Source organism: Thunnus maccoyii, chromosome 14 (assembly GCF_910596095.1).
Source record: "Thunnus maccoyii chromosome 14, fThuMac1.1, whole genome shotgun sequence".
Lineage (NCBI taxonomy): Eukaryota > Metazoa > Chordata > Actinopteri > Scombriformes > Scombridae > Thunnus > Thunnus maccoyii.
This window is the reverse complement of record NC_056546.1, coordinates 14,227,090-14,242,050: the sequence shown is the minus strand read 5'-3', so window position 1 is coordinate 14,242,050 and position 14,961 is coordinate 14,227,090. Positions and strand designations below refer to the sequence as shown.

The 14,961-nt window shown below is 38.6% G+C and overlaps 1 protein-coding gene across 13 annotated transcripts in view; it reads left to right on the top strand.

Annotated features, from left to right (window-relative positions):
• LOC121911392 (protocadherin-15-like) overlaps positions 1-14,961 on the top strand; it is a 236,575-nt gene that overhangs the window by 129,104 nt on the left and 92,510 nt on the right. For 12 of the 13 annotated variants that reach the window (XR_006099846.1, XR_006099847.1, XM_042432816.1 and 9 more), the window contains 7 exons: positions 1,735-1,890; positions 3,051-3,170; positions 3,299-3,409; positions 5,585-5,755; positions 9,568-9,676; positions 9,837-9,949; positions 12,821-13,027. Coding sequence is in view for 11 of the 13 variants with exons in the window: in XM_042432816.1 (XP_042288750.1) it covers positions 1,735-1,890; positions 3,051-3,170; positions 3,299-3,409; positions 5,585-5,755; positions 9,568-9,676; positions 9,837-9,949; positions 12,821-13,027 (987 nt within the window). In the remaining 2 variants the exon portion in view is untranslated. Of the gene's footprint in view, positions 1-1,734; positions 1,891-3,050; positions 3,215-3,298; positions 3,410-5,584; positions 5,756-9,567; positions 9,677-9,836; positions 9,950-12,820; positions 13,028-14,961 lie in introns of those variants that run through there. The other variant, XM_042432813.1, reaches the window with a different exon arrangement.

Sequence of the window (14,961 nt, the reverse complement as noted above, 5' to 3'; positions counted from 1 at the left end):
CAAGTGTTGTATCTGTTTATACATTAATCATAGCTGAGTCAATGTTTTTCTCATTTATTTTAACAGGGCCGTTGTAAATGTATTAATTAATCATCATTTTTATAATCTCCGAGGCCAATGGGAAGAGAAGAAGAAATAAAACTATTCAAATGTTTTAATTGGCTATTTAAAAGGTTATGGTTATGTTTATTTCTGTTTTGTTTTTTTACAGTAGCATTGACAGACTTTTCAGAAGAATTTAGAACATCAACAACAAGAAAATGAGCGAGGCAGCATATCACAAGTCACCGATTTTCTTTTTGGCTTCAGAATATTTTTTGTTTATCACATCATTATGAAATAGTGTTGCTAATAAAATATGTGTTTTCTTTTGTGGTGATCTTTAAGTCATTTTGACTCATTTGCATTAAATGTTTTGAAAGTTTAGCTAAATTAGTTGCAAAGCTGTGAAGTAAAATAATTGTAGTGTTTTGCACTGAATTTGAATTTCCCTCTTCTGTAATTTTATTTCAACCAAGGTATCCAGATAACGTTGTAAACCTGAATCATGCACTAATGAATACATAGTAGTGTATGTTAACATAGTTGTTAATTCCTGAAAAGTGGACCTAAAGTAAAGTGTTCACTATGTTTGCTACATTAATACTGATAAATGCTAATAAAATGTAGAAAGTATAGATTACTTGTCAGGAGTGTATGATGGAAACTGGGGTTCACACAATACAGGCTGCTGATTTTTACTGAGCATGTGAATCCTATACGGAGCTCTGTGCATTATGGTGGAAAGATTTCCTGATGCTAGTGTATTTATCTTGATAGTACATTCACCAATTAATACTTATTCATGTTGTATAAATATAGTGAAGTAAGAAAAGTAGCTTTTAATTTTTTAACATCTTTACAAACGTAATCAGTGGTTGTGTCACTAACATTATATCTGCAGTATAAAAATAACAAACATTAACTGGAGAAGGCTTTTTTAAGTCCAAAACAGGGGAAAAAAAAAAACATTGTCACACATCTGATAACTTAGATATAAAAATCTTAAGTCTAAAACTGTTTATAAATGTATTAAACCATACTAAAGGTAGTAGAATGTTTAATTTAGAAGTAAATGCTAAATGGGGCGTTTAAATAAAGTGTTACCCAGTCGGATTGGGGAAGAAGCTCATTTCACTGTTCCTTCTGTGTCTCAGTTATTTGTGTTGCACTGTGACTTTGCTCCCTTTTGCAGTTCTTTGTCATCTTTCTTGCTTACAAACAGCGAACCGCCAAGAACGGTGATAAATCAAACTTGACATGTGAGATAGCCTAAATTAGCAATTAGCGAATTTGACTGATAATAGCAATCATGTCAAAATTATCAATACAACAAGGCAATTATCCCTGACTCCTACTAGACTACTAGGTTATTGTCTCCCATTACCCCATTGTTCCTTCATTTTAATAACACATTTGAATTCATGATGTTAGAGAAAAAGTACTATAGCAACAGAGTTTGTGGTATTGGTGTCAGTATAGCATAATAATTTACTCTTTCTGCTGAATATAGTAAGTAAATTAATAAATGCAGACATTTGTGTCTATGTCTGTATGGAATATGTTCAGTTCAATACCCCAGTGCATCAACTCTCAGACTATATGTTGGACAAAAAGGACTAAGAAGACAGACAACAACATTCATTGTACTATTTGTATGACATTGTATGATATTGTCTCTCTTTCCTCTCTTAGCCCCCCAACTACATCACCACCATTGTGGTTCAGGTCCAGTGCACCAATGAGCTGGTTGGCACTGTTATTTTGCACGAGGTACGGATTGTTGTGAGGGACAGGAATGACAACACCCCTAGCTTTCAGCAGCCACGCTACTATGTTGCAGTAAATGAGGTAAGAACCTCTCGCTGTTGGTTATTAAAGGTTTGTAGCTGAAAACATTGTGTAAGACTTTAATGTGATTATTGCATCTTCCAAATTATCCTGAGGTCATATGTTTTTCTTTTGTAGAAAAAATTGCCAATCGCAGTGAAAAGTGGTGCAGCCTATGTTTTGGTTTCAGTATATTCATCTCAATGTCCCCCAAGGTGTTAGCATAAAATCATAAATGTTAAAATTCCACACATTGTCGCTTCACATCTTTGCCCATTGTCTATCAAAGTGATCCTGAAAAGTCAAGCTGAATCACTGACTCTGTTATTGAAAAACTTGACTAAGTGACCACCTGCAACTATTAGTTACTAGTTTTCTAGTGAACTACAAATGATTGTTTCACTTTTAATATGTGGAATAATAGAAACTAAAATATTTTCATCCTTAACAACTAATCTATAAATATTTTATAAGATATAGCAGGCAGAATATGTGTTCTGTTCAAGCTCATACAATGTTTGTCACATATGTATTCATGTAAGCTGGCAGGTCAGGAGAGCATTCTGGAAATTTGCTGCAGCCTGCTGTGCATTCACTTTCATACATCTAACCAGCAAGATACAGGACAACCTTTTCCCCCCTTCAAAAAAGAAAAACCTGCATCACCTGCAACGATTCAAGACGATTAATCAAATCCACTGACTTTCCAGTTATGTGTTTTGAGATTAGGAGATAATTCCCTGCTGAGATCTGTCTCTGGTGTTCACTCTTTGTGTACATTGCATGTCCAAAATTCCTGTCACAGTGTGTTACCATAGCCTTATGCAGCAGCCCCAGCAGTATAGTGATTCATTCTACATTGCTGTCAACTTCTCCCCTGAACAAGCTCTCCTGCCCACTGGCTGGTACTGTGGACTGAGGGCTCTGGGGAACCGCAGTGGTTCTCATACTTACTTTTTGTTATTCTGTCAGCGATGTGCATAAGCCTTCAGACTGCTGCTGACTGCAACATTTCCCTTCTTGATTTTTTTTTTTTTATTATTTTTTTATTTTAGCATACTAATGGGGTAGAGTGGCTACAGTAATAGCTATATGCATGAGCTCTCTACAGTACTGTAAGAGGATGTTGTACTCACAAGGGGCTTTTTTAGCTGTTGACTCACTCTCATATTTTTCTCTAGCTCACACCCGTTGGAACAACCATATTCACCGGTTTCTCAGGAAATAATGGCGCTACGGACATTGATGACGGGCCCAATGGACATATAGAATACAGCATTCTTTACAACCCCAATGATCCGGTATATGGACAAGTCACGCCATGATAAACACCCTCTACACCATTGTAAATTTCTTCAACAATCAACAACTTATTGCTCACATCCACCTTTCTTTCTGTCTTATCATATCAACTCTCTCTCTCTTCCAGGCATCTAATAGGACAGTGAGTGTTGCAAACACCCTTTCAGGACACATTATTCTGGCAGAGAGGCTAAACTATGAGGAGAGAACTCGCTACCTGGTTTTGGTACAAGCCAATGTAAGTGAGCAAGTCTGCACGGGCACAAGTTACTTTTGATTGCAAGTGTAAACACCATTATCACTATCAACAGTTTAGAAATAGGCCTTGATCGGTATGCTTTTCTCCATTTGTGTGAGATTGTGTATCTCAACATTGACCTTGAGGTTAAAGAACTCTTAATCCCATTAAACCGAGATGTTTTTTGTATTCAGTAGCCGTATTCACACATTTTCAATTGTAGCATGGAATGGGAACACTCCAAGACTCGTTTTCTTTCCTGACTTAAGAGTGTTCTCACCACATTTCAAATCTTTTCCTTATTTTAGGGGGTGGACGTTTTTAACAAAAAGTCAATAGTTTGCTGTTTCGATGAGTTCAAGTCCTTACACTACATAATTTCTATCCAAAGTGCAGTTTTAAGGAAATGTGTAGTGTATTTTTGAAAAATAATAATTTTCTCATCTAGCAAACCATCCTTTTCACTTTCAGTTTTGCCAGTCATCAGAGGGAGATGTCTGTTCCTTTTGATATGTTAACAAGAAGTAATTAGAGATTTCTGTATTAAAAGTGTAAGGACATCACAAAAACAAGCTGTTTAACTCACATTTAACTAATTCAGAATTGCTTACAGTCAGCATATTAGGCAGAGAAGACTGAACCCTTCAGGGTCTCAGTACAACTCACTTCTCTTCTTTCTATTTTTTATTTTAAAAGTGATTGAAGCTGTCTTGGAGACTTTCTGAGATAACTGTTTGTAGTCTGTACATACCAGAGCAGATTTGCATATCAGAGTTGATTTAACTATGGATTTTACTTGAGGGAAGGCATTTTACTTCACACTCTCATGGGGCAACATGACCGAGAAAATATTGTAAAACAAGTAATCCTAATGATGCCATTAAAGCGGCATGAATTATAATGAGGGCATTTCTCTGGTCCCTACCCCTGGCTATTAGGCAGAAAATGTCTGTTGACCAAGAGCCACTGCAAAGCCACTGGCCAAGAATTAAATCAGAGAAACAGCCAGGCTAAGAAATCCACATTCCCATGGACTGTTCTGAATGATTCAAAGGCATACTGTTTGACAGTAGAGTCTCAGTATGGAACCCATATTTTCAAAAAACAAGCAACAATTATCATTATATCATAATCACATCCCATTCACTGATTACATAATCATTAACCTTGATGATGACCTTAGTGATAATGAAAGATTACAGTCTACACTAGAGAATAGGAGAGGACAGATAATTATTTAGCAGTCAACCCATCTCCTATTCTCTACATTTCATGCATGAGAAAGTAGAGAAAGAAAGAATGCATGGTATTTACAGAACTCTGCGCCGCTTGTCTCAAGACTTCAATTACACTGACGGTGTGTATCTTTGAGGTGTGGTGTTCACTTCCTCAGCGTACCATTCTGGGAAGCAACAGCACCCCAAGGGGAGATCTTTAAGGATAAAGCTGTAGGATACATTTTATTACCAAAAATGATTTCCTTAAAAAGAAGATGTTTTGTAGAACATAGAGGAGTAGCGCTGATCCGTCTGGTTTTGGATGCATTGTTTGCATCACAACAGGACCGTCTCATCCATTCAAATATATGCACAAGTGAGAGCAGTGTTACCTGACTACTGTCTGAAAAAGCTGCCAAGGTTATGGATTATGTAGCAAAACTTCATGTTTTTAACATAACATTTAGTTTTATGTCTAAGCTCTTCTACAACCTTACTTTAAATTGTGTATATTTTTTTCCTTACTGCATTAAGATAGCAAAATGTGACTGTGCATGTTTATTTAGCAGTGACTATAGTCTGTTGTGATGACAGCAAGTTTTAAATTTCCTTAGACGACCTGGTATTAACACACTGTATTAAAAGTTAAATTATAAGGTAACTTTTTTACAGCAGAAAACATATCTATAATGTTCTACTTTAAGGAGAAGGAAATGGGTTTCAGCATCCTTTCCTGCAGTCAAACAAGTGAAGTATAAACACAGAATTAATGCATGACTGTGAGCTTCCAGAGCGGCCACCACTTTAATATATACTGAAGAACAGCTGCAGAGATGTGTTATGGTTTTAACATGTTATATTGATTTTAGCTTGAGGAGTGTATAGCCTCAGTGCACAAAACAACAAATCGTCTGGTAGTTTGAAGGTTGAAATTGAAAGCATTTGTTTCATCTTCCAGGACCGCGCTCCATACCCTCCCAACAGACGAACAGCTACCACGACTCTGACTGTGGATGTTTTGGACGGAGACGACCTGGGCCCCATGTTTCTGCCTTGTGTTTTGGTGAACAACACCCGCGACTGCAACCCCCTCACCTACCGCGTTGCTATCCCTGAATTCACTGAACCGGTAAGAACCAGGCAGACAGGCAAGCGCAAACACACTGCTGTTCCACAAGGTCATTTTAACAGAATTCCTCCTGTTAATAGTATGTGCATATTTGTATCACCTGGCTGTGCTTTTGTGTGTGATTGTGCGCTGTGCACATATAATCCTGATTTGTGATACATTTGTGCTACATGTATTCCTGTTAGAATAAATATTTAACTATGCCACACCTTTTAAACTGCCTACTGTTCGATTACACCTTGTTTTGCCTGCTTACCTGGAGGCAGAATAAGCTTTGCTGTTTTTGTCTCAGCATGGTAATTCCAGGGGCATTTTCTGGTCTGTTGGACCAGTAATTAGAGCTGAAGGCTGAGTTGACCTGGGATGACGGTTAAACACCACTGGTGAGATGGATAGAAAGTAGTGCACCACTATAATTCATATATGTCTGTACACAGTTTATGTATTTCTCTAAAATATGTATATACTGTGTATTTCTATGCATGGACAGAACATTAGAATGAATTGAACTGAAGTGGACTGATTCAAATGGAAATTGAACTGAAGTGAAATGTGCTGAAATATTGAATTGGACAAGACTAGATAAGAGAATAAACAGACCACGTACAGTAGGTAAGGTACAAAAAGGTTAGAGCAAGCAGGGATGAAAATATAAAATGAAAAATGGGGAAAACTATCCATGAATCCAAATTGATATAAAGCTATATACACAAACAAAAAGTAAACAGTAAGTAGAGAACAAACTGTAGAAGAAATTGAAATGAGAAGCTCTATGCAGTATATTGTATAAGTGTGCTTAATTCATGTGCAGTAATGAGTTATATGTGCAAGACTGATTCCCAACATAGTACAGTTGCTTGACTTTGTTTGACAGTTCATTCTTAATAATCTTGGAAATAAACAGTTCTCAATCTCAATTAAATTTCCACTTGTTCGACCATATTATATGGTCCTCATCAGCAGAGTAGACTGGATCAGATTTAACTATGTTGAATAGGGGGTGGATGGGATTGGAGTAGTCTGGATTGAATTTGATTTATTGGACTGGACTGAATTACAGTCGGCACTGTGGTCTCCTCAGATAAGTTAGGTTGTGGCTTTGAATCTCAGCCCGACTCCATTCAGTGTGGAGTTTGCATGTTTTCCTCATCATCACATGGGTTTCCTCTGAGTGATCCAGTTCCCTTCCACAGTCCGAAGACAAAGTACAAGAGGTGTGAATTAGAAACTCTAAATTGCCCGCATTAGGTTGTCTGTGTATGAGCTCTTGACCAACTAAATGTCAGTTTTGTAAATTTTGTAGACCTGCCAGTACAAATATTTTCACATTTTACTACTTTTATGCAATATATATGGTTAATGTGAAATGCTTACTGTAACAGCAGAGCATTTAGCTTTTTCTAATAACTGGAATTGCTTTACAAAAAACTGCCAACTTTATTTTTTTGTTTTTTATTGTCGGTTGGAAGACCAATAATAGTTTCATTACAGCCACCAACTCGAGTGTGATGAAGTTACAGGATACATTTAGCTGAGAATACTGCTCTGAAGCAGTATTGGGAAAAGACTGTGTCAAGTTAAATGTACTGTGGTGAACATACGAGTTGCACTGAACTGAATTAAATTGAACAGAGAGATTTAACAGAGAGAGATTGAACAGAGAGAGGCAGAGAGATTAAATAATACGGATTCCGGCAATAACAACACAGTGGGAGCTATATAAATTGGTTGAGAAAATCAAATGTTATAGATTGAGGCCTAAGGTGGAAGAGGGAGTGACAAAAAATGTATATATACATTTGTGCATGTACAGTGCCGCATGTGTGTCTACAGCTATGGTCGAGGGGAGCAGCCATCGTGAGTCACAGTTATTTGTTCAGGCTTTTCATTCAGAGTTTGCCCATGTAATATATAATTTATGATAAAAGGTTTGCAGACTGCTATGCTGGACCTTGGAGCTCCGGCTAAACAAACCGAAGCTTTTGCTACACAAAGCTTTTACATCAGTGTGAGAAAAGGTTGGCCTTTGTCCTTTTCTTCCTGCCTTTTTACCGCTGAGCACCACATGGCTTCATCCTCTCAAAGCTTCATACGAGTAAAGTCTGATGTTACAGAGATGCTACATTTCATACTGACATGTCTGTTGTTGTTACTGACATAACTTTCAGTATAATTTATCCTCTATATATTTACCCTACACTCTGCTTCCTAACGTTGAGTTTTTCCAGAATATATCCAGTGCATCAAGTCTGTTTCATAACATATAACATATTCTCCTTTTTTTACTTTCCTTAAATAGTGCACAATTTAATTTCATAACATTTTTTAGGAATGGCCTACATTGGATTTGCAGTTTTCAGTCAGTTTTTTTGCTGGTCTTTGATTTTTCTCCATTCTGCAGTGTAACCATTATGCTAACATATCTGTCCACGGGGAGATTTGTCTTCTCATAATTGATGAGTGTATTGTAATTAATCACAATGGCTAGACAGGCATTATTAAGTTGATCTGTATTTATTTTTTGCCCTGGGGGGATATAATGTGGGCTCTGGAGTCCCTCAGATAATGACTGCTGGAGGAGGGTATTATAGCTAATCATCATTGTGCAGAGCTAGGGGGATTTGATTTAGCGCACCTCCAGACATTGTAAAAGCGAGAGGGCTGGTTAGGGAGGGGTGTAAGGATTACTCCAGAGCTGTGGGATATAAATATACCCCCTCAGGGAGGGATTCTTCCTGCCAGAGAGCTGTTAGCCATGTCCCCGTCTATGCTAAGGAAGTTCAGCACAGGCCTCTTTGCATACTCACACACATTGTATCAGCCATATGGAGGCATTTTGCATGAGAAGAGGTATTCTTAAATGTGATGTGCTAAACATATTCCCACTAAGCCATATGTTGGTGCAAAAGTGCAGGGGTAAAGCTGGATAATTAGTGCTGATGATGTCTGAGTATGCATGAGCAGGAAAAGTAGCCTACAGCACCACAAACAGATTATCCCAGATATGCAACTCTATTAGGCATATTTAGAAGCATGCTGATGAGAAAAAAGATCTAATAGCACTGGCTTTTTCGTTAAATACTCTAATAATTGGCTGGTTTGCTATGGATTTTGACTGCTAAGGCACTTGCCTAAATCAGCTGTGTTCCTTTTGATTTCCTAATAATGACTGTTAGCCTTTTTTTTAATAAACCACAATGAGAAAGACACTGTGGTCTTTACTTTCCTGAAACTTAGGACAAGTGTAGCTACTAGAGCAAACTGGGGAAAGCACACATGGTTGTAGCTTTCTTATCTCTGCAGTTTTGGTGACCACAGGCCCAAGCGCTATCCTACCTACTATATGGAGAAGAGACTGAGGCAGGATAACATTATTAGGAGGAATACAGAATCAGCAGGTGGAGATAGGGTGAGCTTCAAGAGTGCCCAACAGCTCCTCTCATCCTATTTAAAAGCAGAAAACACTTTCTTTAATGGGCCACGAGGAGAGGCCAGGGCAGCTTCTCTAAAGAGTGCTGTTTTTATGTGGAGGAGCAGAGTTGCAAGGAACTAAAATACAACATGTCAAAAAAGATTATACAGAAGCCAAGGTATTGTTATATAGCACACAAAATATTTTTTTCAGGGCAGCTAATGATGAGCAAAATTTCTGGTTCACAAGACACTGAAATTCCTCTCTCTGCATAATGATACACTCAGTTATTTTATCTGTGTAACTATAGGCTACAACTACACAGACAACAGGAAATAAATGAATTTGCATGCAAGTGTGTTGCGGTGTTGTTGACTAATTTTCCCCTTCCTTGTTGCAGAATAAACTGAACCCATTGAACGTGACCCCTCCAATCCGGGCAGTGGACATGGACAGAAACATACAGCCCCCATCAGACAGACCTGGTATTTTTTACTACATCCTGGTTGGTAGGTTCATCACGTATCTTCATTGATTTTATGTATTTAATCTTCTTTGGCTCTGTCGGTATGCCATGACTTGACTTCTGAATGTTCACTCTGGTGTTGTTCATGGTGCCATAAAGTGCACTGAATCCAAATCCGTGAATATTTTTATTCTTTATTGCAGGTCATCCAGTCACATATACAGAGTATTTCTCCCTGAACAGAACCACTGCAGAGCTGCGTGTTCTGCAACCGATCAGCAGGGACGTGTATCAAAGGTTCACACTCATCATCAAGGTAAACAATAAAATTCAATTTGACATATTAACTCCTTTTTATTGCATCACCAGAAAGAGCCCTGTTTTTGTTTTATTAAAGGGTACACGGCTCTCCTATGCTGCTGGCAAGAGTTACAGTGTGAACTTTGATTGAACCTAAACCTGCTTCAAAAAACCACCGTGTGCTGTAAGGTCACACAATGAGTAGGCTGAACAAAAAAGAAACTTACACTGCTGTGAAGAATTACAACAAACAAAAAATGATCTCCTGATGCTGTGAATCCACAGATGTACTTAGTCAATCTAGGCTGGGTTTTTTTGTTGTTTTTTTTAAAGTGCTAAAATTACAAATTTCCAAAGACATCTACTGAATGTGAACCCCGATTTAGATAATAAGGCTCCATTTATTATCTTATTCAGGGTTCAGCTCAAGGTAAAATATTGATTCCTTTGCTGCATTGGGAAAAAAAGTTGTTTTATTAAACATCTCACTTCTGTCCCGGTATTTCTAATATGCTTGTGTCACATCAAGTTTAACTCATATCTCAAGAAGTTTAGCAAGCACCCTTACTCGGCTCCACCTAGATAACCTCAGTCCTGAAGGCCATTAACCTTATCTTTAGCTGCTTTGGAGATTAGGGTGAAAAAGATGTTATGATTTATGGACTTTGAGGGAAGAAAGGCTGCTGTGCTTTCATGAATCCTAATATAAAGCAGAGTCAGGGATTGTCTTAGTGCTGCTGGTGCAGAGCAGCAGCACAGATGAACTTTCCATCCACCCATCACTAACCTCTAGAACACCTCTGAGTGCTGTGTGTAACCTGCTGTTTACCGGGATAGCTGGGAAGCAAAGAGATGACAGGAAGAGCTGATTTCTACAAGAGGAAGCAGGAGAGGAAAGATTGATCATACGAGAGGCATTTTGCATGTCTTTGGGAGGGATTGTGCATAGCTAGAGGAAGCGAGGCAGTTCAAAGGGGGAGCTGGAAAAGACTGAGATATATATAGAGAGATGTGTGTGGAGGACGGTAGGAACCTTATCTACCTGAGTCATAGAGAGGGGGAGGAACCATTTCTCTAGGACTCAGAGGAGCAGGGAAGTGAGAATTAGATTTTGGTATCTGGAGAGTTTTCAGATGTAGCTCAGCGTGTGGTTAACATAGCTAATTCTTGAGAGGATCCTCACACACTAATAGTGGAATGAGCTGCAGCATCTCAAGCACATTTTAGAAAACACATCTGTTGTGCTTTATAAGTCATCACTGATCCTGACGGAGCCTTATCTACCAAGATGACTGGGATGAAATGAAGACAAGTGACAAAGGTAGATGGAGACGTAGAGAAATAGGGTGGTCATATAGAAAAAAGAAAGCAAAGAGATTCAGTATGACACGATAAGGATGATGGAGTCAGGATGGGAGAATCAAGAGTGAGTGATAAACAATGACTTGGAGTAGCAATGAATCTCCTGCAGGCCTGTGTGTTATAACAGTGGAGCGCAGGTCATTTAGCACTGCCTCCCAGAAATAGGGACACCGCTAAAGAGCAAAATCACCAGGGAACACTGTAATCCTACACCCCGTCTTTTCTCTCTCAGACAAGAATGTGTGTGTGTGTGAATGTCGAGACAAAGAGAGAACATCCTGGCACACACACTTTGTCTGTCAATGACAGCACTTTCCCCTCAGGTGTTTGTGTGAGCAGATTGGATCTTTGGGTCAGCGAAATGTGGGCGTTCTTTATTATCACTCTGATAAGGGAAGAAAAGAAGAAGTAGAAGATGTTCAGAAAAGATAGTCTGGCGTAACGTTGGCGTGGCAATAAAAACAGGTGTGCATCTCAGCTGGAGTGAAACTCAACTGGATGTGCAGCAGTGGTGTGGAATCTTACGGTATACACACAAGAAAATAAACAAGAAAAGATTAAAGAGTTTTTTGCTCCTGCACTTTAGTATTTAGTAGTAGAACTACGTTCTTCTTGTACAATCGGCACTCTGCAACACAAGCCCGGTGAAATTGAGCTAATGTGAAGAATTAGTTCCAGGTAATGGCTTAAACTGATGTTATCTCACTCCCCCTTTCCATCTGTGTTTTCGAAGCCTTAATGTTTCTGAAGCATCGCAGTGTGGGAGGCAATAGCGGCATGTGTGCTCAGGAAGGGAAACCTTGCAATGATAGCCAGACTGGACTGCTTACACTGTGTGGTTGTATCAGACGCAACTCAGGTTAAAGTACAGATTCTTTTAGGTTTATGTTTTGTAAAGAGATGAGACAACACACATTTTGATATGTGATAATGTATTGTGTTAAGCAGTCGTGTCACCCACCAGCTGCACTGGAAAATGAATAGGAAGGAGTGTTTACAATCAGCCATAGACAGACCAAATCAGAAGCAAGTGCCGGTACATTCATTTACACATTAACACAGTTTTTTGGTTAATTTTGGCACCGAATTGGCTCGTAATATTTCCATTGAAATTCCTTCTTTCATTGGTCACTCATTTGAAGGAGTAGCAAGCACCACTATTTACTGTCTCTCCCCCTACAAATGATGGTATTTGCGTTAAGTGCCCTGGTAATTACTGAGGCCTAATCCTAAGTGGACCTCTGATTAAATTTAGTCAGTGTAGCTTTTTTGTAATTGAAATGACATTCAGAGAAATTATGGCTCTTTGTCCCTGTGCCTGCATAAGAGTAGGGTCCGCATACAGTAACTCTCCATGTTACTCTCACCATCCGGACTCATTATAAGTACTGCACCTTTTAATGAATTTCAAGCAGAGTCTTTTTCTGGTTTATTTCGAAAATTACAACTTTTTAAAGGATTGTTGATATCTGATGTGCTGACTGTAGACTTTCTCTCTTTTTTTTTTGTTTTTGTTTTTCCATAGGCTGAACAGGACAACGGTCATCCCCTTCCCGCTTATGCTGACCTAATTATAGAAATCCTGGATGAAAACAACCAGGCACCATATTTCCAGTTTGCTACCTATCAGGGCTACGTGAGTGAGTCCTCCCCCGTGGGTACGACTATCTCAGCCAGTGCCAACCTCACTGCCCCCCTGGGAATCATCGCTCTGGATAATGACATTGAGGAGGTAGAGAGAGACCTTTAACAGCCTATGCTCACTGTTGCCTACACTTTGCACACGTCCACCCATATATGTATCTGTGCATACAAACACAAAGCACTTGTAGTGCTTTGATTAACATTGATTAAAGGGCCGCATTTATTCGTGTGTTAGTGTTGTGTACTCACAGAAAATAACACGTTCATTGAGTCATCTTCCTGCTGTATTTTTTTTCCTTGTTGTAGCTGGCTCCTGGTCATACACCTGTAGGTAAAGGGGATGCTTTGTGTGTGTCACTGCATCTAAGAGTGTAACATAGGGATGTCCCGTGTTTTGCAACTAATCTTTGATGTGAGGCCTTAAATATAGTGTGTGTGTGTTTTTTTTGTTTGTTTGTTTGTTTTTTTAAGATAATTTTTTTGGCATTTTTGCCTTTATTGGATAGTGAGGTGGCAGACAGGAAACAAGGGGAGAGAGATGGGTATGACGTGCAACAAAGGTCCCTGGCTGAAATCGAACCAGGGACATGTCGGTTATGTGGCATGCACTACCAGGTCGCTCCAGAGGCCTTAAATATTGAGTTTAATCCAATATTTATGTTTCCCAGCATAATACAGCTGCACTGTGCACACTTAATGTCCTAAAGTAGGGCTACATTTATATCAGGAAAACCAATTCAATTTAGGGATTTGACTGCTCGTGATAGTTCTGCATTAAATCTGCATCAAAGTTTCTTACAATATTTTCTATAGTGCCCTGGAGTGTTTTTGTATATCTCTGAGGAGAGAAGTGCCAATGTGAAACTGTTGTTGCACATGGTCTGGATAGGATTTAAACAACTTCTCTTCATCTTCAGTTTGAACAAAATACTGAAGGTTAAATGTCGTTTTCAACCAAAAGCTAAACTTTGTGTCATCTTATCTGAAAATTGCAAGCAAATTGAATGTTTTTGAAAAAGAACTCCAAAAAAGTACCTCTGCTCACTCCGTGCTTGCTGTGGCACAGTGTCAATGTGGATATCATTAACTGAAAAAATATCTACTGTTCATTTTTCTGCAATGCTGCACTGTTCCAGTGTTCCAGTGTTTTTTTACAAAAATGAAATGGAGCGGCTTTGACAGCTGTCGTACCTGAAGTGCAATAGGTCATAAAGCTGATGCCGATTACAAAATGCCTTGATCCGCAAACTGACTTGGGACATCCCCACTGTTAATGCATGAATCACTTTGCAAAAAGTCAAAACAAACTGAAAGCACTCTTCAGTGCTGGAGACATCCACAACATACAGTACTTTTTGACTCTGTTTTGGAGAAAAAACACAATAGGTGAGCTCTCCAGTAAGATCACAACAGTAGAAATTATGTTTTTTTTTACTTCAAATTTTCATAAACAATGAATTAAATACTAAGCAGGTCTCCAGTAATGACAAGTGTGTGCATAGAATAATCTCACGGATGCACTGACTATTATTTTCTAACAAGAGTGTGTGTGTTTGGAGTGTTTTGCTGTGCTGTGCTCTCCTTTATATGCAAATGGGTGTTTCTGTTGCGGTGTCTGCATTTGCTTAAGTCTGAAGTCATGCAATTATTCTCTTTGAATACAAACTTCACTCTTTCTAAATATTTTTTAATGTTTTCAGTTGATTCTTGTGTGTGTAGTTGGATGAAAGGGGTGTTTTGACATATCTGACACAATTAACAAACTATGTGATTCTGCTGATGTGTGTTTGTGTGTATTTGCCCACTATAACAGCTTTAAATTCTACACCCTAGCCACTGATAGAGTTATATTTAAATGGGGGAAAACATACATAGCCCAAACAAATGTCCACCACTTTCAGTTCATCTTTCAAAATATTCCTTTACTTAGTCTTAGGAGAAGATTAACAAATCAAAGTGAAGTGGAAACAGATAACAAAATCAATAAGCCACCCAGTCCTGATGTTTACCAAACTCTCTTAA